Genomic DNA, 21,190 nt, shown 5'->3' with positions numbered 1-21,190 from the left:
CTCCCCTTCTCTATTATAATAATAATGATAGCATTTATTAAGCGCTTACTGTGTGCAAAGCACTGTTCTAAGCGCTGGGGAAGTTACAAGGTGTCCCACGGGGGGCTCACAGTCTTAATCCCCATTTTGCAGATGAGGTAGCTGAGGCCCGGAGAAGTGAAGTGACTTGCCCAAAGTCACACAGCGGGCAGTTGGCGGAGTGGGATTTGAACCCATGGCCTCTGACTCCAAAGCCCGGGCTCTCTCCACTGAGCCACGCTGCTTCTCTATTGAGAAACTGGTTTTGGTACAGTCCTGGGCCTCTCTCCCCCCCATTGAGAAGTCGCTGTTGGTACAGTCTGGAGGACACCCCCCCCCCCCGGGATCGGTTTTGGTACAGTCCTGGGCCTCCCTCTATTATAATAATAATGATAGCATTTATTAAGCGCTTACTGTGTGCAAAGCACTGTTCTAAGCGCTGGGGAAGTTACAAGGTGTCCCACGGGGGGCTCACAGTCGTAATCCCCATTTTGCAGATGAGGTAACTGAGGCCCAGAGAAGTGAAGTGACTTGCCCAAAGACACACAGTGGGCAGTTGGAGGAGTGGGATTTGAACCCATGGCCTCTGACTCCAAAGCCCGGGCTCCTTCGGGCGCCAAGGAGTCGGCTTTGGTACGGTCCTGTCCCTCCCCCCTATAGAGAAGTCCCTGTTGGTACAGTCCCGGCCGGAGGACGGCGCCAAGGAGCCGGTTTTGGTACAGTCCTGTCCCCCCCCATTGAGAAGTCGCTGTTGGTACAGTCCGGAGGACGGCGCCGGCGACCGGTTGTGGTACAGTCCCGGCCCTCCCCCCCCCATTGAGAAGTCGCTGTTGGTACAGTCCCGGCGTCACATCCGGTACTCCGAAGAACCGGAAGTGGCTCTGGGGGGAACCGGAAGTGGCTCTGGGGGGAACCGGAAGTGGGGGTTGTCGGCCCTAGCCGTGAGGAGGAGGAGGCGGCGGCGTTGGTGTGGGGCCCGTGCCTGAACCCTCTCCCGCCGCCATGGCGTACCGCGGGCAGGGCCAGAAGGTGCAGAAGGTGATGGTGCAGCCCATCGTATCCTACACGGGGAGCTCGGCCGGGCGGCTCCGTTACTACCCGTGAGCCTCCGCGGCGGCGGGGCACGCGCCGCTTTCCCGCCCGCCCGCCTCACACAAAATGGCGGCGGGGGGGGTGGGGGGGGGCTGCTGCGCCTCAGCCACCGACGGAAGGAGGGAAGGCCTCCTCCCTCAGGTCTTTCCACTAATAATAATAATGATTATTATAATTATTATTATAATATATAACATTATATTATATATTGCATTGCATATATTATATGATTTAAGTACATATTATATTGCATATTATATAATGTTATCTATTATGATATTATAATGTAGCATTTTGATGATATTATTATGATAATAATTATGTTGATAATTACTATATTGATAATGGTATTTGTTAAGCGCTTACTATGTGCCAAGCACTTTTCTAAGCGCTGAGGGAGCTACCAGGTCACCGGGTTGTCCCACGTGGGGCTCGCAGTCTTCATCCCCATTTTGCATTGGAGACGATAATAATAATAAATAATGGTATTTGTTAAGCGCTTACTATGTGCCAAGTGCTGTTCTAAGCGCTGAGGGAGATATCAGGTTGTCCCACGTGGGGCTCACAATCTTCATCCCCATTTTGTATTGGGGACAATAATAATAATAAGTAATGGTGTTTGTTAGGCGCTTACTATGTGCCAAGCACTGTTCTAAGCGCTGAGGGAGATACAAGGTTGTCTCATGTGGGGCTCACAATCTTAATCCCCATTTTGCATTGGAGACAATAATAATGATAAATAATGGTATTTGTTAGGCGCTTACTATGTGCCAAAGCACCGTTCTAAGTGCAGAGGGAGATACCAGGTCATCAGGTTGTCCCACGTGGGGCTCGCAATCTTCATCCCCATTTTGTATTGGGGACAGCAGTGGTATTTGTTAAGCGCTTACTATGTGCCAAAGCACTGTTCTAAGCGCTGAGGCAGATACCAGGTCATCAGGTTGGCCCACGTGGGGCTCGCAGTCTTCATCCCCATTTTGCATTGGAGACAATAATAATAATAAATAATGGTATTTGTTAAGCGCTTACTATGTGCCAAGTGCTGTTCTAAGCGCTGAGGGAGATACAAGGTTGTCTCACGTGGGGCTCACAATCTTCATCCCCATTTTGCATTGGAGACAGTAATAATGATAAATGATGGTATTTGTTAGGCGCTTACTATGTGCTAAAGCACTGTTCTAAGCGCTGAGGGAGATACAAGGTTGTCTCACGTGGGGCTCACAGTCTTCATCCCCATTTTGTATTGGGGACAGTAATAATAATAAGTAATGGTATTTGTTAAGCGCTTACTATGTGCCAAGCACCGTTCTAAGCGCTGAGGGAGATACAAGGTTGTCTCATGTGGGGCTCACAGTCTTAATCCCCATTTTGCATCGGAGACAATGATAATGATAAATAATGGTATTTGTTAGGCGCTTACTATGTGCCAAGCGCTGTTCTAAGCGCTGAGGGAGATATCAGGTTGTCCCACGTGGGGCTCACAATCTTCATCCCCATTTTGCATTGGAGACAGTAATAATAATAAGTAATGGTATTTGTTAGGCGCTTACTATGTGCCATGCACTGTTCTAAGCGCTGAGGCAGATACCAGGTCATCAGGTTGGCCCACGTGGGGCTCACAGTCTTAATCCCCATTTTGCATTGGCAACAATAATAATGATAAATAATGGTAGTTGTTAAGCGCTTACTATGTGCCAAGCACTTTTCTAAGCGCTGAGGGAGCTACCAGGTCATCAGGTTGTCCCACGTGGGGCTCGCAATCTTCATCCCCATTTTGCATCGGAGACAATAATAATGGTAAATAATGGTATTTGTTAGGCACTTATTATGTGCCAAGCACTGTTCTAAGCGCTGAGGGTGATACCAGGGAATTGGGTTGTCCCATGTGGGGATCACAGTCTTCATCCCTATTTTGCAGATGAGGTAATAATAGTAAGTAATGGTATTTGTTAATCGCTTACTATGTGCCCAGCACTGTTCTAAGCGCTGAGGGAGATACACGGTAATCAGGTTGTACCACGTGGGGCTCACAATCTTAATCCCTATTTTGCAGAGGAGATAATAATAATAATAATAATGGTATTTGTTAAGCGCGTACTATGTGCCAAGCACTGTTCTAAGCACTGAGAGAGATACAAGGTAATCAGGTTGTCCCATGTGGTGCTCCCAGTCTTCATCCCCATTTTGCAGAGGAGGTAATAATAATAATAAATAAATAAATGATTAATTGATGATAATAAATAATAATAATGTTATTTGTTAAGCGCTTACTATGTGCCAAGCACTGTTCTAAGCACTGAGGGAGATACAAGGTAATCAATCAGGTTGTCCCATGTGGGGCTCCCAGTCTTCATCCCCATTTTGCAGAGGAGGTAATAATAAATAATGGTACTTGTTAAGTGCTTACTATGTGCCGAGCGCTGTTCGAAGTGCTGGGGGGGAACAAGGTAATCAGGTTGTCCCACGTGGGGCTCCCAGTCTTCATCCCTATTTTACAGATGAGGGAACTGAGGCCCAGAGAAGTGAAGTGGCTTGCCCAAGGGCACATAGCAGGCAAGTGGCAGAGTCTGGGATTAGAACCCATGACCTCTGACTCCCAAGTCTCTTTCCACTAAGCCACGCTGCTTCATTCAGTCGTATTGAGCGGTGAACATAGCGCTGTGCTAAGCCTTTGGAAAAGCACACTACCGAATAAAGAGGGACAATCGCTCACAATCTAGAGTTTTCCTTAGCCGCTGCCGAACAGAATCTCATCTTCCGCTACCTGCAAAACGTGAGTAAAACTTGGGCTTTTTTGGAGGTGGGAGATGGGGGTTATCCGCCGCGTTTGCCCCCTCGGTGCTTTCCGGATCGGGCCCCTTTCCCTTGTTCCCGCACACCAGCCTGGTTGAAAGGGGCCGTGGTGCAAAAGAGATGTGCTTCGTGGGGCCGGCCTGGGTTCTCGTGGGCCAAAAATGCCCGAACGGCGAGAATTTAGAAATGTTGGATGGGTGTGTGGCCCGCCCTGAACCTCTGTAAGCTCCTTGAGGGCAAGGATAAAAATAATAATAATAATAATGGTATTTAAGTGCTTACTATGTGCCAGGCACTGTACTAAACGCTGGGGTGGATACAAGCAAATGAAGTTAGACGCAGGCCTTCCCAGACTGAGCCCCTTCCTTCTTCTCCTCCTCATCCCCCTCTCCATCCCCCCATCTTACCTCCTTCCCTTCCCCACAGCACCTGTATATATGTTTGTACATATTTATTACTCTATTTATTTTACTTGTACATATCCTATTTATTTTAGTTTGTTAGTCTATTTGGTTTTGTTCTCTGTCTCCCCCTTTTAGACTGTGAGCCCACTGTTGGGTAGGGACTGTCTCTATGTGTTGCCAACTTGTACTTCCCAAGCGCTTAGTACAGTGCTCTGCACACAGCGCTCAATAAATACGATTGATTGATTGATTGCCCCGTGTGGAGCTCACAGTCTCAATCCCCATTTCTCAGATGAGGTATCTGAGGCCCAGGGAAGTGAAAGGACTTTCATTCATTCATTCAATCGTGTTTATTGAGCGTTTACTGTGTGCAGAGCACTATACTAAGCGCTTGGGAAGTTCAGGTCGGCAACATATAGAGATGGTCCCTACCCAACAACGGGCTCACGGTCTAGAAGGGGGAGACAGGCGACAAAACAAAACATGTGGATAGGTGTCAAGTCATCAGAATAAAGACTTGCCCAAGGTCACACAGCAGACAAGTGGCAAAGCCGGGAATGGAAACCATGACCTTCCGACTTTCAGGCCCGTGCACTTCCCATTACGCCAAGCCGCTCCCCGTGACCCCTGCTATGCTGCTTTCTAGTATACTCTTCCAAGCATCTAGTATAGTGCCCTGCACAAGAGGAAGTGCTCAGTAAAGTGCTATTTTTTGGTGGGTACCAAAGAGGAAGACCATCTGGTGGTTTCCTTTCACCATTGCCCGGCCCGTAACCAGGCTGGATGGGTCCAAAACAGAGATTCTGTGACCACAGTATTTATATTTTTTTGAAAGTTGGGTTCTGTCAGGAGCTGGATGATGCTTATCTTTACCCCAAACCTAGTCCTCTGCCCGCCAAGTGGGGCAGTCAGTCAATCAGTGCTATTTACTGAGTGTTTACTATGTGCTGAGTACTGTTGAACCTATACAGTTTGGGAGAGCCCACTGTTGGGTAGGGACTGTCTCTATGTGTTGCCGACTTGTACTTCCCAAGTGCTTAGTACAGTGCTCTGCACACAGTAAGCGCTCAATAAATATGATTGATTGAGCACCCTCTGCTCCTCTGCTGCTAATCTCCTCACCGTACCTCGTTCTCACCTATCCCGCCATCGACCCCCGGCCCACGTCATCCCCCGGGCCTGGAATGCCCTCCCTCTGCCCATCTGCCAAGCTAGCTCTCTTCCTCCCTTCAAGGCCCTACTGAGAGCTCACCTCCTCCAGGAGGCCTTCCCAGACTGAGCCCCTTCCTTCCTCTCCCCCTCGCCCCCCTCTCCATCCCCCCATCTTACCTCCTTCCCTTCACACAGCACCTGTATATATGTATATATGTTTGTACATATGTATTACTCTATTTTACTTGTACATATCTATTCTATTTATTTTGTTAGTATGTTTGGTTTTGTTCTCTGTCTCCCCCTTTTTAGACTGTGAGCCCACTGTTGGGTAGGGACTGTCTCTATATGTTGCCAACTTGTACTTCCCAAGCGCTTAGTACAGTGCTCTGCACACAGTAAGCACTCAATAAATACGATTGATTGATTGATTGGGAGTACAGTTCAACAGAGTTGGTAGACATATTCCCTGCCCACAGCAAGTTTGCAGTCTAGTTTGGAAAACTGCAACCAGGATTCTAGAATATGCCAGTACAGCACTGCTAAGGAAAGAAGACTTTAATGCCATTTAAAAACCCCAGGGGTGGGGATGGAAATTGGATTTGGCAGATTTTGGGACATGGAATCCAAGTGGTGGCGACCATAAAGACTTGGTTTTCATGGAGGGAAAACTCTTAAGCATTGGGTTTTGACTAGCCAAAAGTGACTTTCTACTTGCTACCAAGATGTCCTAGTCTTCATCCCTAAAACCCCTTAGCCTGTGTTACCATAAAATGGCTGGAACCAGTCTTGGAGAACATATGAATTATTATTATAACATAATCCAAACATCCAGGAACCTGGGAAATGATAGCATGTGTAACTTGGCTTAATCTAGACTGCAAACTCCAGGTGGGCAGGGATCATGTCTGCCGACTCTAATGTAGTGTAATAATAATAATTGTGGTATCTGTTAAGCGCTCATTATGCCAGACACTGTACTAAACTAGACACAAGGTAATTGGGCTGGACATAGGACTCTCAGTCTTTATCCCCATTTTCCAGATGAGGTAATTGATGCCCAGAGAAATGAAGTAACTTGCCTAAGGTCACATAGCAACCGTATGGCAGAGCTGGGATTAGAACCCAGGTCCTTCCGACTCCCAGGCGTGAGCTCTATCCACTAAGCCCAAGCTTTTAGTAAAGTGCTCCATGCTCAATAAATACCACTGATTGATTCCTTGATTGATGACTCAGAAAGACTCCTGAGAAACAGTCCCAATCTCATCTGGAAAATGGAGATTTAAACTGGGAGCCCTATGCAGGACAAGAACTGCGTCCAACCTGATTTGCTTGTATCCACCCCAGCCCTTAGTACAGTGCCTGGCACATAGTAAGTGCTTAACAAATACCATCATTGTTATTACTATTAGTAATAATTGTTATTATTTAACTCTTTGTCCATTTTGAAGTGATGTGATTTTCAAACAACTGGTTGGTCTTGGTGGCTTTTTAAAACCCACAACCTGCTTCTCCTTTCTTCTGGAATTGTAGCACAAGAGGTGGAGTTTTTGCCGCCTTAGATATGAATTTAGTTGGTGTTTGTGTTTTCCTGCTGATTTCAGAGGTCCCGGATTCAGGTGTGGCTCTATGAGCAAGTAAACATGCGGATAGAAGGCTGCATCATTGTGAGTATTTCATCCATTTCATCCAGGAGCCCCAGACGTGGATGGCGGGATTTGTGGAGAAAGTTTGTTTAACAGAGGAAAGAGAAGACTAGAAATGAGTGGGGGATAATTGAAGGAGAAGTGCTTAACTCACAAGGCAAGGGAGAGGTTGACCCTCCCACAGGAGTGGATCCCAGCTTGAACAGCTGTATACATCATTGGCTTAATGTGGAACAGGGACTGGGCATAACTTGGTTATCTTTTATCAGTCCTGCACTCAGTACAGTGCTTGGCTCATAGTAAGCGCTTAACAGATACGGCGATTATCATGATTATCATTTTTCCACAAATAGCTCTAAAAATCAGGGTTCATTTACAGAGACCTGGGTTGGAATGAATTATATAAGGGAATTGCACAAAAATCATAGAATTGATATCTGGTGTGGTTTAGGTATATTCTGTTGTACTCTCCCAAGCCCTTAGTTCAGTGCTGTGCACACACAAAGACACTCAGGGACTCAGGACTGTTTGTTTGGCCTGTTTTCTAGGGCTTTGATGAATACATGAACCTCGTATTGGACGACGCAGAGGAGATCCACTCGAAAACAAAATCAAGGAAACAGTTGGGTAAGTCCGTAAGCAGCCCTGCCAACGTAACAGGAAAATCAGCCAGTGACACGGATTCATTTCCAAGACCTGTGGCTAATTTGCACGGTGGACATACAGTGTGGGTTATCTGAAAGGAGCCCTCCTTGGACCCGTAAACATGAATATTTTTTCCTCTCTGCCTTTCAAGTGCTTAGTACAGTGCTCTGCACACAGTAAGCGCTCAGTAAATACGATTGATTGATTGATTTCTACCCCATCAGCAAGTCTGTGAAATTGAGGTCTTAGCTGAGGTGAGGGGTAGGAAGCATCGAAAGGAGTGAGGCCAGTAATGGCAGATCGTGTGGTCAGGTTATGGAAAGTGTCAGTGCGCCAGGGAGGAGCAGGTGAGAAGTGTGTCTTTGTCAGACAATATTCTATATACAGTAAACAACCAATAAGTACCGTTGATTGATTCTTTAATCGCTAGTTGGATCACCGGCCTGTCACCGGCTCTAGCTGCTGCCCTCTGTTCTGTCAGGAAGATGGTTCTGGTGAGAATTTCTGGGCAAGGGATTCAGGAGGGCTAATGCAGGATGGCTTGAAGGCCAGGGGCCCAGCTTTCAATCGGTCGCTGGTATTTATTGAGTACCTGCCGTGTGTAGAGAGCACTGTACTAAGTTCTTGCCATAGGTCATCAATCGATGGTATTTACTGAGCACTTACCCTGTGCAGGACACTGTCCTAGGCACTTGGGTGAGTACAGTGCAACAGAGTTGGCAGACACAATCCCTGCCCACAGCGAGCTTACAGGCTGGAGGCTGGAGGCCCTTACGGGGAGTTGCCCATTTTCTAGGCAGAGGCTGAGAAAATACTGATAGGATTGCTTGTGCTGTTTATGGATTGTCTTGTCCCTCAGTAGAGTGTAAGCTCCTTGTGGGTAGGGACCGTGTCACTTGGTCACTCTGTACAGTCCCAGCACCGCCTGGGCAATTCAGTAAATGCTACTACTATTCTGGTCCCTTTCTCCCTTCCAGTTTCTGCCTCTTATTTCCCTAAAGATTAGGTGGCTTGGTGAAGGCAGAAGGAGGGGCAGGAAGGCTGCCCAAAGTGAGGTGATTTGGATTTTCAGTTGTTTATGCTCTCCTGGTCTTTCCCAGGAAATTTGGGAAATATGAGCCTAGCTAAATTTGGACAATTATTATTTTTTTTTTCTTTTTTGTAGTATACTTTGACCCGTGTTATTACACTCTGTGTGGGTGGCTAAAGCAGCTCTCAGTAAGAGTACGTCGGGCCGGGTTTCCCAAGCGGGTCCTTTTTCCCCTTCCCTGCCAGAAAAATAGCCAGATGGAGCCTGCAAAGCTTATGTTTCAGAGGCATTTTCTCCTTGAAGTCGTGATGCTTTGAGGAGAGAGAGTCTGTCACCTGACAATCTACAGATCAAGTATCTTGACTGCTTATTTTCATCATTTTGTATTATCCAGCGGGCCTTCCGTCTCACAGTGTGGTCCTGTGTACTGCAGAGGCAGCCTTTGGTGGAACGCATCCGATCCAAGTCTGTCTTTTATGAACTTAAGTTTTTGTAGGGGCAACTGGTTAACTTTTTGGAAAGAACAGAGTGTGCTTGTGCGGGTGAGAGGGAGCCTGCTGTAAATATTTTGAAAATCGGTGTTAGCTTGGAGAAAAAATAAATTTAGGTCAGAATTCAAGGATGGCGAAGTTGTGAGTCTTTGTGTAATTATGTGTCTCCTAACAGCTCCCTCTTTCTTGCAGGTCGGGTCATGTTAAAAGGAGACAACATCACCTTGCTCCAAAGTGTGTCTAACTAGAACTGCTCGTCGATGAAATCCGTAGCTGTAGACCACCGCCATTGAGTGAAGGCCAGATACCCTGGCTAGTTCTTCCCAGCTGTCCCCTCAGATCTTAGAACCATAATGGTTTTGCCTTTTATTTTTTGGTTTTGGTCTTTCTTGAACCGCGCGATGCCTTTTATTACAACTTTTCACTTGGAATAAAGGATTCCAGGAGTGTTTTTGTTTAAAGGGTGCGTGTTGGATTTCTTTGCAGCCACGGTAGAGTGCTCTCTCCCAAGCCCGGACCTTCCCTTCTTCCCCAGGCCCTTTTAGGACTGTCTGGGTTTGCAACGGGGTTTTCCACAGCTAGCCGACTGACCCGGAGTTTTGGAAGAATTTGTGCTGTGAGAACTTTAGACTGCCTGTGCCCAAGAAATGGTTGGTGCTCAGGGTAGAAAGTGGTATGCAAAGGTTGCCTGATGGGAAAACAGCTAAGGACTAGCTTTTCATTCAAGCAGTCAGAAACGTTATCCTCAAATCCTGCAGAAGAATGGGTGGAGGGCTTGAGGTGGCTTTTCCAACAAGTTTGTTGCCATCTTGTACTTCCCAAGCGCTTAGTACAGTGCTCTGCACACAGTAAGCGCTCAATAAATACGATTGATTGATTTTCTTGGTAAAAGCTACTTGCTCTTAAGCTTGAGCTTTGGCCTCCCCGCAACCACCTTGTGCAGTAGAAATCCTGCTTCACTTTTCCTGAACTTTGGTTTTTCTCAGAATACTGTCCCAGACTTGGTGAGGGAAAATTGGCTTAGGATGACGGGGGGGGGGGTCACTCTCCATCTCCGTCCTGGCAGCATCAGGTTGCCAGTGATACAGCTGGAGCCCAATCCATCAGGGTCAGATTAGGCTCCCGAGGCGTAGAACAGGGAAGTGGGCCAAAGGACGGTGAGCAAGAGGGGCACCACGATGGCAGGCGCAGCCTTGCTCTTTCCTGGAAAGCCCGATTTCCCTGTTGTGCCAAGGTGACTCTAGGCACCTGCCATCTTGAGGTCAAATGCCACCTCTGACGCAATTCCTCTGGCCAGAGGGGAGCGGGGCGGAAGGATAGGTGTCCCTCACCTCCGTGCTGAACAAATAAGGTATGGAGGCAGGAAGGGGTGGAGATGGAGCAAGCAGAGGACGGAAACGGGAATGGCCCACACCACAGGTGATATTAATACCTGTGGCCTCTGACCTTCTGGGCAGAACATTGAGACGGGCAGCAGTAGCAGCGGCGGCCCACGTGTCTCTCTCCCCCTCTGCCCAGAACGCCAGACGGCCGCTCTGCGACCAGAAACACACTGAGGGAAGGACCGCGGGACGGGTGAGTGTCTCGCTGAATACCCGTGGGTGGGTGCCAGGTGCCCTGCTGCGGACGGGGAACAGAAGTGGGTTCCTCCCATACAGGGAGCGCACGTGGCGAGAGCCAGCCGCCTCACTGCGTGCACGGGCAACACGTACAAGTGAATTCTCTCGGGGTGGGTGACCATGCGGCGGAGGCCAGCCGGCCGCCCGCCACGTGCGTGGGTAATCAAGTGGATTCCTCCCATGTGGGGAAGCTCTAATATTGCTAATTGATTATATTCCGAAAGGGAAGTTCAATCCATCGCGCCTAAACAATTACATAAATTCGATTCGCCTTGCGGAATAAATTTTATATAAACTTAGGCTTTCCGTCCCCGGCCTCTCTCTCTCTCTCGCCTCACCGATCACTGAACGAACCCGTCCCCGGATGACGAGTGACACCTGTGCGGAAGGTATTCGCTTCCTGATGATGGATCCTTCGAGCTCTGGACTGATGGAGGACTTGGTCCGGCCTTGTGGACCTTCTTCAGGACTCCAGGCTAAACCAAGTGGCAAGTATGGTGACTCCTTCCCCTCCACCCCTTCGTCCGTCCCCCAACTCGCATGTGTGGGAAGCCCCTGTCACAACAACCTCCAAGGACAAGTGGGTCCGGATCCCCTGTAATAATAATAATAATGTTGGTATTTGCTAAGCGCTTACTATGTGCAAGGCACTGTTCTAAGCACTGGGGTAGATACAGAGTAATCAGGTTGTCCCAACGTGGGGCTCGCAGTCCTCATCCCCATTTTACAGATGAGGGAACCGAGGCCCAGAGAAGTGAAGTGACTTGCCCAAAGTCACACAGCTGACAAGTGGCAGAGCCGGGATTTGAACCCATGACCTCTGATTCCAAGTTAATTAATGATGGCATTTATTAAGCGCTCACTATGTGCAGAGCACTGTTCTAAGCGCTGGGGAATTTACAAGGTGATCAGGTTGTCCCACGGGGGGCTCACAGTTGTAATCCCCATTTTACAGATGAGGGAACTGAGGCAGAGAGAATAAATAGATTAATTAATGATGGCATTTATTAAGCGCTTACTATGTTCAAAGCATTCAAAGCACTGTTCTAAGCGCTGGGGAGGTTTCACGGTTATCAGGTTGTCCCACAGGGAGCTCACAATCTTAATCAAGCCCATGCTCTTTCCACTGAGCCCCGCTGCTTTTTTTAAATCTATGGTAAGGAGACTGTGAGCCCACTGTTGGGTAGGGACCGTCTCTATATGTTGCCAACTAGTACTTCCCAAGCGCTTAGTACAGTGCTCTGCACACAGTAAGCGCTCAATAAATACGATTGATTCATTAAAAAAACCCAAAAACCTACAATTTTATGAAACAAAAAAAAATTTGAACTTGAAAATATTTTTTAATCCCAACTTATTTATTTAAGGGTTTTTTGGGGGTTTTTTTGAATATCGCCCCAGCCTGATTCATCAATCGTATTTATTGAGCGCTTACTATGTGCAGAGCACTGTACTAAGCGCTTGGGAAGTACAAATTGGCAACATATAGAGACAGTCCCTACCCAACAGTGGGCTCACAGTCTAAAAGGGGGAGACAGAGGACAAAACCAAACATACTAACAAAATAAAATAAATAGAAGAGATATGTACAAATTAAATAAATAAATAAATAGAGTAATAAATATGTACAAACACATATACAGCCTGATTGTCCTGCCACACGGAACCTCTCCAGGTCACACCTCCTAGAGCCCCCAAAACCAGGGGGACAAGGGTCTCCTCTCTCACCCAGGCCTGTCTCCTGGACTTTGGGGGGTCCGGGGTGGTGGGGCCTGCGGAGGTTATGCGAGGGAGGGTGGTGCTTTCTCACAGGAACCGTGTTTAAAAAGATGGGCCTTGGAGGTTCCAGATAGCCGAGGGAAAAGTTGGACAGAAAAGCTAGCCTAAAGCTAAAACAAGTGTTAAGGAAGGTGGTTTGATTGGGGGCTAAAAGCGGGGCCTGGGCAAGGGGCGTGCCTGCATAACTGAATGGGTAAAAACAACTTGTACTTCCCAAGCGCTTAGTACAGTGCTCTGCACAAAGTAAGCACTCAATAAATACGATTGATTGATAAGATATTTAGGAAGAAATTGGATAAAATATGGGGGTGCTTCCCGGGAGATACAGGGATTCATTCATTCATTCAATCGTATTTATTGAGCGCTTACCGCGTGCTTGGGAAGTCCAAGTTGGCAACATATAGAGACGGTCCCTACCCAACAGTGATGTGCACTGTTCAAGTATCTTGACTGCTTATTGTCATCATTTGGTAATATTCAGAGGGCCTTCCATCTCACCGTGTGGTCCTGTGTACCGCAGAGGCAGCCTTCGATGGAACGCATCCAATCCAAGTTTGTCTTTTGTGAACTTCGGTTTTTGTAGGGGAAACTGGTTGACTTTTTGGAAAGAACAGAGTGTGCTTGTGCGGGTGAGAGGGGCCTGGGTCGCAGGGATGTGCACATCCTCCCTTTCCAACCCTGAGACGAGGCTGCATCCCAGTGAACAGGGGAGTGTTTCAGTCTGCCTCCATTTCTTGGTCAATGGAGGCCAAGGGTCAGTCCTTTGGCTGGTGGAGAAAGGAGGGAGAGAAAAGCCAGCTGCCTCTGAGGGAGGCTTTTGTTGTGGTTTCTTAAATTAATCATATTTATAGAGGGCTTACTATATGTACAGCACTTTACTAAGTGCTTGGGAGAGAGGCAGCGTGGCTCAGTGGAAAGAGCCCGGGCTTTGGAGTCAGAGGTCGTGGGTTCAAACCCCGGCTCCGCCAATTGTCAGCTGTGTGACTTTGGGCAAGTCGCTTCTCTGTGCCTCAGTTCCCTCATCTGTAAAATGGCCCTACTGAGAGCTCACCTCCTCCAGGAGGCCTTCCCAGACTGAGCCCCTTCCTTCCTCTCCCCCTCGTCCCCCTCTCCCTCCCGCCATCTTACCTCCTTCCCTTCCCCACAGCACCTGTATATATGTATATATGTTTGTACATATTTATTACTCTATTTATTTTACTTGTACATATCTATTCTATTTATTTTATTTTGTTAGTCTGTTTGGTTTTGTTCTCTGTCTCCCCCTTTTAGACTGTGAGCCCACTGTTGGGTAGGGACTGTCTCTATATGTTGCCAATTTGTACTACCCAAGCGCTTAGTACAGTGCTCTGCACATAGTAAGCGCTCAGTAAATACGATTGAAGATGATAAAGATTGTGAGCCCCCCGTGGGACAACCTGATCACCTTGTAACCTCCCCAGCGCTTAGAATAGTGCTTTGCATGTAGTAAGCGCTTAACAAATTCCACCATTATTATTATTATTGTTGTAACCTCCCCAGTGCTTAGAACAGTGCTTTGCACATAGTAAGCACTTAATAAATGCCATCATTATTATTATTATATCCACTCCAGCGCTCAGGACAGTGCCTGGCACAAAGTAAGCGCTTAACAAATACCATAATTATTATTGGTACAATGCTTCGCACACAAGCGCTCAATAAATATGATCGAAGAGACTAAAAACACGTTAACAGGCCCAGTCACCCCATTGCCTGGCACAAAGTAAGCGCTTAACAAATACCATAATTATTAGTACAGTGCTTCGCACACAATAAGCACTCAATAAATATGATCGAACAGACTAAAAACACGTAACAGGCCCAGTCACCCATTGCCTGGCACAAAGTAAGCGCTTAACAAATACCATAATTATTAGTGGTATAATGCTTCGCACACAAGTGCTTAATAAGTATGATCGAAGAGACTAAAAACACGTAACAGGCCCAGTCACCCCGTTGCCTCGCACAAAGTAAGTGCTTAACAAATACCATAATTATTATTAGTGCAGTGCTTCACACACAATAAGCGCTCAATAAATATAATAATAATAATGATGGTATTAAGCACTTACTATGTGCGAAGCACTGTTCTAAGGGCTGGGAGGGGGGTTACAAGGTGATCAGGTTGTCCCACGGGGGGCTCACAGTCTTCATCCCCATTTTGCAGATGAAATATGATCGAAGAGACTAAAAACACGGAACAGGCCCAGTCACCCCATTGCCTCAGAGAAGCAGCGTGGCTCAGTGGAAAGAACCCGGGCTTTGGAGTCAGAGGTCGTGAGTTCAAATCCCGGCTCCGCCAATTGTCAGCTGTGTGACTTTGGACAAGTCACTTGACTTCTCTGGGCCTCAGTTACCTCATCTGTAAAATGAGGGTGAAGACTGTGAGCCCCCCGAGGGACAACCCAATCACCTTGTAACCTCCCCAGTGCTTAGAACAGTGCTTTGCACATAGTAAGCGCTTAATAAATCAGTCAATCGTATTTGAGCGCTTACTGTGTGCAGAGCACTGTACTAAGTGCTTGGGAAGTCCAAGTTGGCAACACGTAGAGATGGTCCCTACCCAACAGTGGGCTCACAGTCTAGAATAATAAATGACATTATTATTATTATTATTATTATTATTATTATTATTATTATTTATTATTATTATCCTTCTCTCCCGGTCAGCCTTCTGCATCCGGGAGTTCAGTGGTGGATCTGAGCTGGGAGCTCTGGTCTCATCATGCATTCATTCACTCATTCAATCGTATTTATTGAGCGCTTCCATATAGAGATGGTCCCTACCCAACAGTGGGCTCACAGTCTAGAATAATAAATGCTATTATTATTATTATTATTATTATTATTATTATTATTATTATTATTATCCTTCTCTCCCAGTCGGCCTTCTGCTTCCGGTAGTTCAGCGGTGGCTCTGAGCTGGGAGCTCTGGTCTCATGATGCATTCATTCACTCATTCAATCATATTTATTGAGCGCTTACTGTGTGCAGAGCACTGTACTAAGTGCTTGGGAAGTACAAGTTGGCAACATATAGAGATGGTCCCTATCCAACAGTGGGCTCACAGTCTAGAATAATAAATGCCATTGTTGTTGTTATTATTATTATTATTATTATCCTTCTATCCCAGTCGGCCTTCTGCATCCGGTAGTTCAGCGGTGGCTCTGAGCTGGGAGCTCTGGTCTCATCATACATTCATTCACTCATTCAATCGTATTTATTGAGCGCTTACTGTGTGCAGAGCACTGTACTAAGCACTTGGGAAGTCCAAGTTGGCAACATAGAGAGACGGTCCCTACCCAACAGTGGGCTCAGTCTAGTATAATAAATGCTATTATTATTATTGTTATTATTACCCTTCTCTCCCAGTCGGCCTTCTGTGTCCGGTAGTTCAGCGGTGGCTCTGAGCGGGGAGCTCTGGTCTCATCATGCATTCATTCACTCATTCAATCGTATTTATTGAGCGCTTACTGTGTGCAGAGCACTGTACTAAGCGCTTGGGAGGTCCAAGTTGGCAACATATAGAGACGGTCCCTACCCAACAGTGGGCTCACAGTCTAGAATAATAAATGCCATCATTATTATTATTATTATTATTATTTTATTATTATTATTGTTATTATTATCATTATTATTATTATTATTCTTTCCAGGTTGGCCTTCTGCGTCCGGGAGTTCAGCAGTGGCTCTGAGCTGGGAGCTCTGGTCTCATCATACATTCATTCACTCATTCAATCGTATTTATTGAGCGCTTACTGGGTGCAGAGCACTGTACTAAGCACTTGGGAAGTACAAGTTGGCAACATAGAGAGACAATCCCTACCCAACAGTGGGCTCACAGTCTAGAATAATAAACGCCATTATTATCATTATTATTATTATCATTCTCTCCCGGTCGGCCTTCTGCGTCCGGGAGTTCAGCGATGGCTCTGAGCTGGGAGCTCTGGTCTCATCATGCATTCATTCACTCATTTAATGGTATTTATTGAGCGCTCACTTTGTGCAGAGCACTGTACTAAGCGCTTGCGGAGTACAATTCGGCCAGGGTGGCCTGGAGCAGCAGAGGGCGCCTTCGCCCTGAGTCTACCCCTCAGCCCTCCAAACTTGGCCTTTTTCTGCTGGGCACCGAGGGCAGCCATGCTGCTTCATTCACAGTAAGCGCTCAATAAATCCGATTGATTGATTGATTGATTGGCACTGAAATCCTGGAAGAGCCGGACAGGGATAATCCCAAGAAAATCCCCCGGCCTCTCCCCTCTCCGTCCTCTCCGACCCCGCTGCCCTTCTAGACTGTGAGCCCGTTGTTGAGCAGGGACCGTCTCTATATGTTACCAACTTGGACTTCCTGAGCGCTTAGTACAGTGCTCTGCACACAGTAAGCGCTCAATAAATACGATTGATTGATTGTAAGAGGAGCTGTGCCTGCTGCGGCTTATTCCGAATGGAACAGGGAACGGAAGTTTCTATTTTTGATGGAGCAAGTGAGGAGGGCGAGGAATGAGGGCCAGTGAGCTCTGACAATAGGGCTCTGTATTTAGCAAGTTCCTTGCTTCCCTTTCTGCTCCACTGGAGCCTGTTGCGTTGACTTCCCAAGTTGTGCTTTTCCACAACTTGTGGGTTTCTAGACTGTGAGCCCGCTGTTGGGTAGGGCCCGTCTCTATCTGTTGCCAACTTGGACTTCCCAAGTGCTTAGTACAGTGCTCTGCACACAGTAAGCGCTCGATAAATACGATTGACTGATTGAGTGATTTCCTTTTTTTCCAGAAAGAAGATGCGCAAGGATGACACGCAAATTCGTGAAGCGTTCCATATTTTCCGCCAAGCTGGCTCTCTTCCTCCCTTCAAGGCCCTACTGAGAGCTCACCTCCTCCAGGAGGCCTTCCCACACTGAGCCCCCTCCTTCCTCTCCCCCACTCCATCCCTCCCCGTCTTACCTCCTTCCCTTCCCCGCAGCACCTGTATGTATGTATATATGTTTGTACGGATTTATTACTCTATTTATTGATTCATTTTACTTGTACATATCTATTCGATCTATTTTATTCTGTTAATATGTTTTGTTTTGTTCTCTGTCTCCCCCTTCTAGACTGTGAGCCCGCTGTTGGGTAGGGACCGTCTCTATGTGTTGCCAACTTGTACTTCCCAAGCACTTAGTACAGTGCTCTGCACCCAGTAAGCGCTCAATAAATATGATTGAATGAATGACCTTGGAGGGTCTCCCCACTCCCTTGTAGCACAAAAGGGTGCAGAGACCCAGGGATCTGTTGAGCCATCAGTAAGTAATATTCCCTGTATATATGTTTGTACATATTTATTACTCTATTTATTTTACTTGTACATATCTGTTCTATTTATTTTATTTTGTTAATATGTTTTGTTTTGTTCTCTGTCTCCCCCTTCTAGACTGTGAGCCCGCTGTTGGGTAGGGACCGTCTCTATGTGTTGCCAACTTGTACTTCCCAAGCGCTTAGTACAGTGCTCTGCACACAGTAAGCGCTCAATAAATACGATTGATTGATTGAATCACCAAGTGTCAATTGCGGACAGAGAATCAATCAGTGGTATTTATTGAATGCTTATCATGTGCTCTCTTCCTCCCTTCAAGGCCCTGCTGAGAGCTCACCTCCTCCAGGAGGCCTTCCCAGACTGAGCCCCTTCCTTCCTCTCCCCCTCGTCCCCCTCTCCATCCCCCACATCTTACCTCCTTCCCTTCCCCACAGCACCTGTATATATGTTTGTACATATTTATTACTCTTTATTTATTTATTTTACTTGTACATATCTATTCTATTTATTTTATTTTGTTAGTATGTTCGGTTTTGTTCTCTGTCTCCCCCTTTTAGACTGTGAGCCCACTGTTGGGTAGGGACTGTCTCTATATGTTGCCAATTTGTACTTCCCAAGCGCTTAGTACAGTGCTCTGCACATAGTAAGCGCTCAATAAATACGATTGATGATGATGATGTGCAGAGCACTGTACTAAGCTGTTGAGAGAGTGCAAAATAACAACAATGCAGTTGATGGTATTCATCTACTTGCAAGATCTGGCTTCTTTATTAAGCACTTAATGTGTGCCAGGTACTGTACTAAGCGCTGGGGTGGGTACAAGTAACTCGGGTTGAACCCAGTCCCTGTGTCCATTTGTAGGAAAATATTTCAGGGTTTGAAGCCTGTTTACTTGTTTTGATGTCTGTCCCTCCCCTTCTTGACTTTGAGCCTGTTGTTGGGTAGGGATTGTGTGCATTTGTTGCTGAATTGTACTCTCCAAGTGCTTAGTACAGTGCTCTGAACACGGTAAGCGCTCAATAAGTACGATTGAATGAATCCCGGCTCCGCCACTTTTCAGCTGTGTGACTCTGGGCAAGTCACTTAACCTCTCTGGGCCTCGGTGACCTCATCTGTAAAATGGGAATTGAGACCGTGAGCCCCCCGTGGGACAACCTGATTACCTCGTATCTACCCCAGCGCTTAGAACAGTGCTTTGCAGTGGGAGACGCCAGCCCGGGGGAGGGGGGCAGCCCCGCGCACTGAAGAGCCTGGGCTGGAGAGTCAGAGGTTGTGGGTTCTAATCTCACCTCTGCCCCTTGTCAGCTGGGTGACTTCTCTGGGCCTCAGTTCCCTCATCTGTCAAATGGGGATGAAGACCGGGAGCCCCACGGGGACAACCTGATCACCTTGTATCTCCCCCAGTGCTTAGAACTGCTCTAGATAGACGTGCTCTATCACTTGTCAGCTGTGTGACTTTGGGCAAGTCACTTAACTTCTCTGGGCCTCAGTTCCCTCATCTGTAAAATGGGGATTAAGACTGTGAGCCCCACGTGGGACAACCTTGACTACCTTGTATCCCCCTCAGTAGCGCTTAGAACAGTGCTTGGCACATAGTAAGCGCTTAACAAATACCAACATAACATTATTATTTGTCTGCTGTGTGAGTGGGCAAGTCACTTCACTTCTCTGTGCCTCAGTAACCTCATCTGTAAAATGGGGATTAAGACTGTGAGCCCCCCGTGGGACAACCTGTTCACCTTGTAACCTCCCCAGTGCTTAGAACAGTGCTTTGCACATAGTAAGCGCTTAATAAATGCCATCATTATTATTATTACATAATAAGCACTTAACAATATCATTATTATTATTATTATTATTATTATTATTATTATTATTACAGAGAACTGGCAGAATGTAATTAAGGTAATAATAATAATGTTGGTATTTAAGTGCTTACTATGTGCCAAGCACTGTTCTAATCGCTGGGGGAGTACAGTGCTCTGCACACAGTAAGCACTCAATAAATACGATTGATTGATTACAAGGTGATCAGGTTATCCCACGGGGGGCTCACAATTTGAATCCCCATTTTACAGACGAGGGAACTGAGGCCCAGAGAAGTGAAGTGACTTGCCCAGAGTCACACAGCTGACAATTGGTGGAGCCGGGATTTGAACCCACGCCCTCAAGGTAGTAGACATGATTTCTCTCTTCAAGAATCTTACAACTCAGTGGGGTAGGCAGGGGCTAAATTGCATTTAGGAGGAGGTAATAGAGTGTAAAGGTAATAACTGTCGTACTTATTAAGCACTAACTATGTGCCAAGCTCTGTACTAAGTGCTGGGTGGATAAAAGATAATTAGGTCTGGCACAGTCCCTGTCCTATACAGGGCTCATAGGGGGAGGGAGAGCATTTTCTAGATAATCAATTGTATTTATTGAGCGCTTACTGTGTGCAGAGCACTGTACTAAGCGCTTGGGATGTACAAGTTGGCAACATATAGAGACAGTCCCTACCCAACAGTGGGCTCACAGTCTAAAAGATAAGGAAATTGAGGTCCAGGGAAGTTCAGTGACTTGTCTGTGGTCACACAGACAGTGGTCAGGATTAGAACCCAGATCCCCTGACCACCCCAGGCCCGTGCTGTTTCTACTAGGCCGTGCTGCTTCTCCATTTTTTACTCTATTTATTTATTTTATTTGTACATATCTATTCTATTTATTTTATTTTGTTAGTATGTTTGGTTTTGTTCTCTGTCTCCCCCTTTTAGACTGGGAGCCCACTGTTGGGGAGGGACTGTCTCTGTATGTTGCCAATTTGTACTTCCCAAGCGCTTAGTACAGTGCTCTGCACATAGTAAGCGCTCAATAAATACGATTGATGATGATGATGATGATGATATGAAATTATCAATGATGTAGCGTATGCAGGCGTTATTTGATTCACAGGGGCATTTACCTGCATGCACACACACGCGAGCGGTTTATGGTGAGAGTGTCGGGGTTTGTGGCGGGAGAGGAGTGATTGCTGTTCAGTCCTCAAGAGATCAGTCCCCATTTTACAGATGAGGTCACTGAGGCCCGGAGAAGTGACTTATCCAAGGCCACGTGGCAGACAAGTGACGGAACCAGGATTAGAACCCATCAAAAAAAAAAATCTCCTGCTTGTATTTTTCTACCTAAGATCATCCAGGCCCCCAAAGAGAATATTTGAGGGGGAAAAAGGAGA

General features: G+C 46.7%; 1 protein-coding gene across 1 annotated transcript; it reads left to right on the top strand.

Moving 5' to 3' along the window:
- Positions 1-959: 959 nt before the first annotated feature.
- Positions 960-9,732, top strand: SNRPE (small nuclear ribonucleoprotein polypeptide E). The gene is made up of 5 exons (XM_038749097.1): positions 960-1,074; positions 3,857-3,883; positions 7,064-7,126; positions 7,654-7,732; positions 9,464-9,732. The coding sequence occupies exons 1-5, from the start codon at positions 1,021-1,023 to the stop codon at positions 9,517-9,519; spliced, it is 279 nt and encodes a 92-aa protein (XP_038605025.1). The 5' UTR covers positions 960-1,020; the 3' UTR covers positions 9,520-9,732.
- The last annotated feature ends 11,458 nt before the right edge of the window (positions 9,733-21,190 follow it).

This window comes from Tachyglossus aculeatus, chromosome 7 (genome assembly GCF_015852505.1).
Source record: "Tachyglossus aculeatus isolate mTacAcu1 chromosome 7, mTacAcu1.pri, whole genome shotgun sequence".
NCBI classification, from domain to species: Eukaryota; Metazoa; Chordata; class Mammalia; order Monotremata; family Tachyglossidae; genus Tachyglossus; species Tachyglossus aculeatus.
This window is presented reverse-complemented; position numbering and strand designations above follow the sequence as displayed.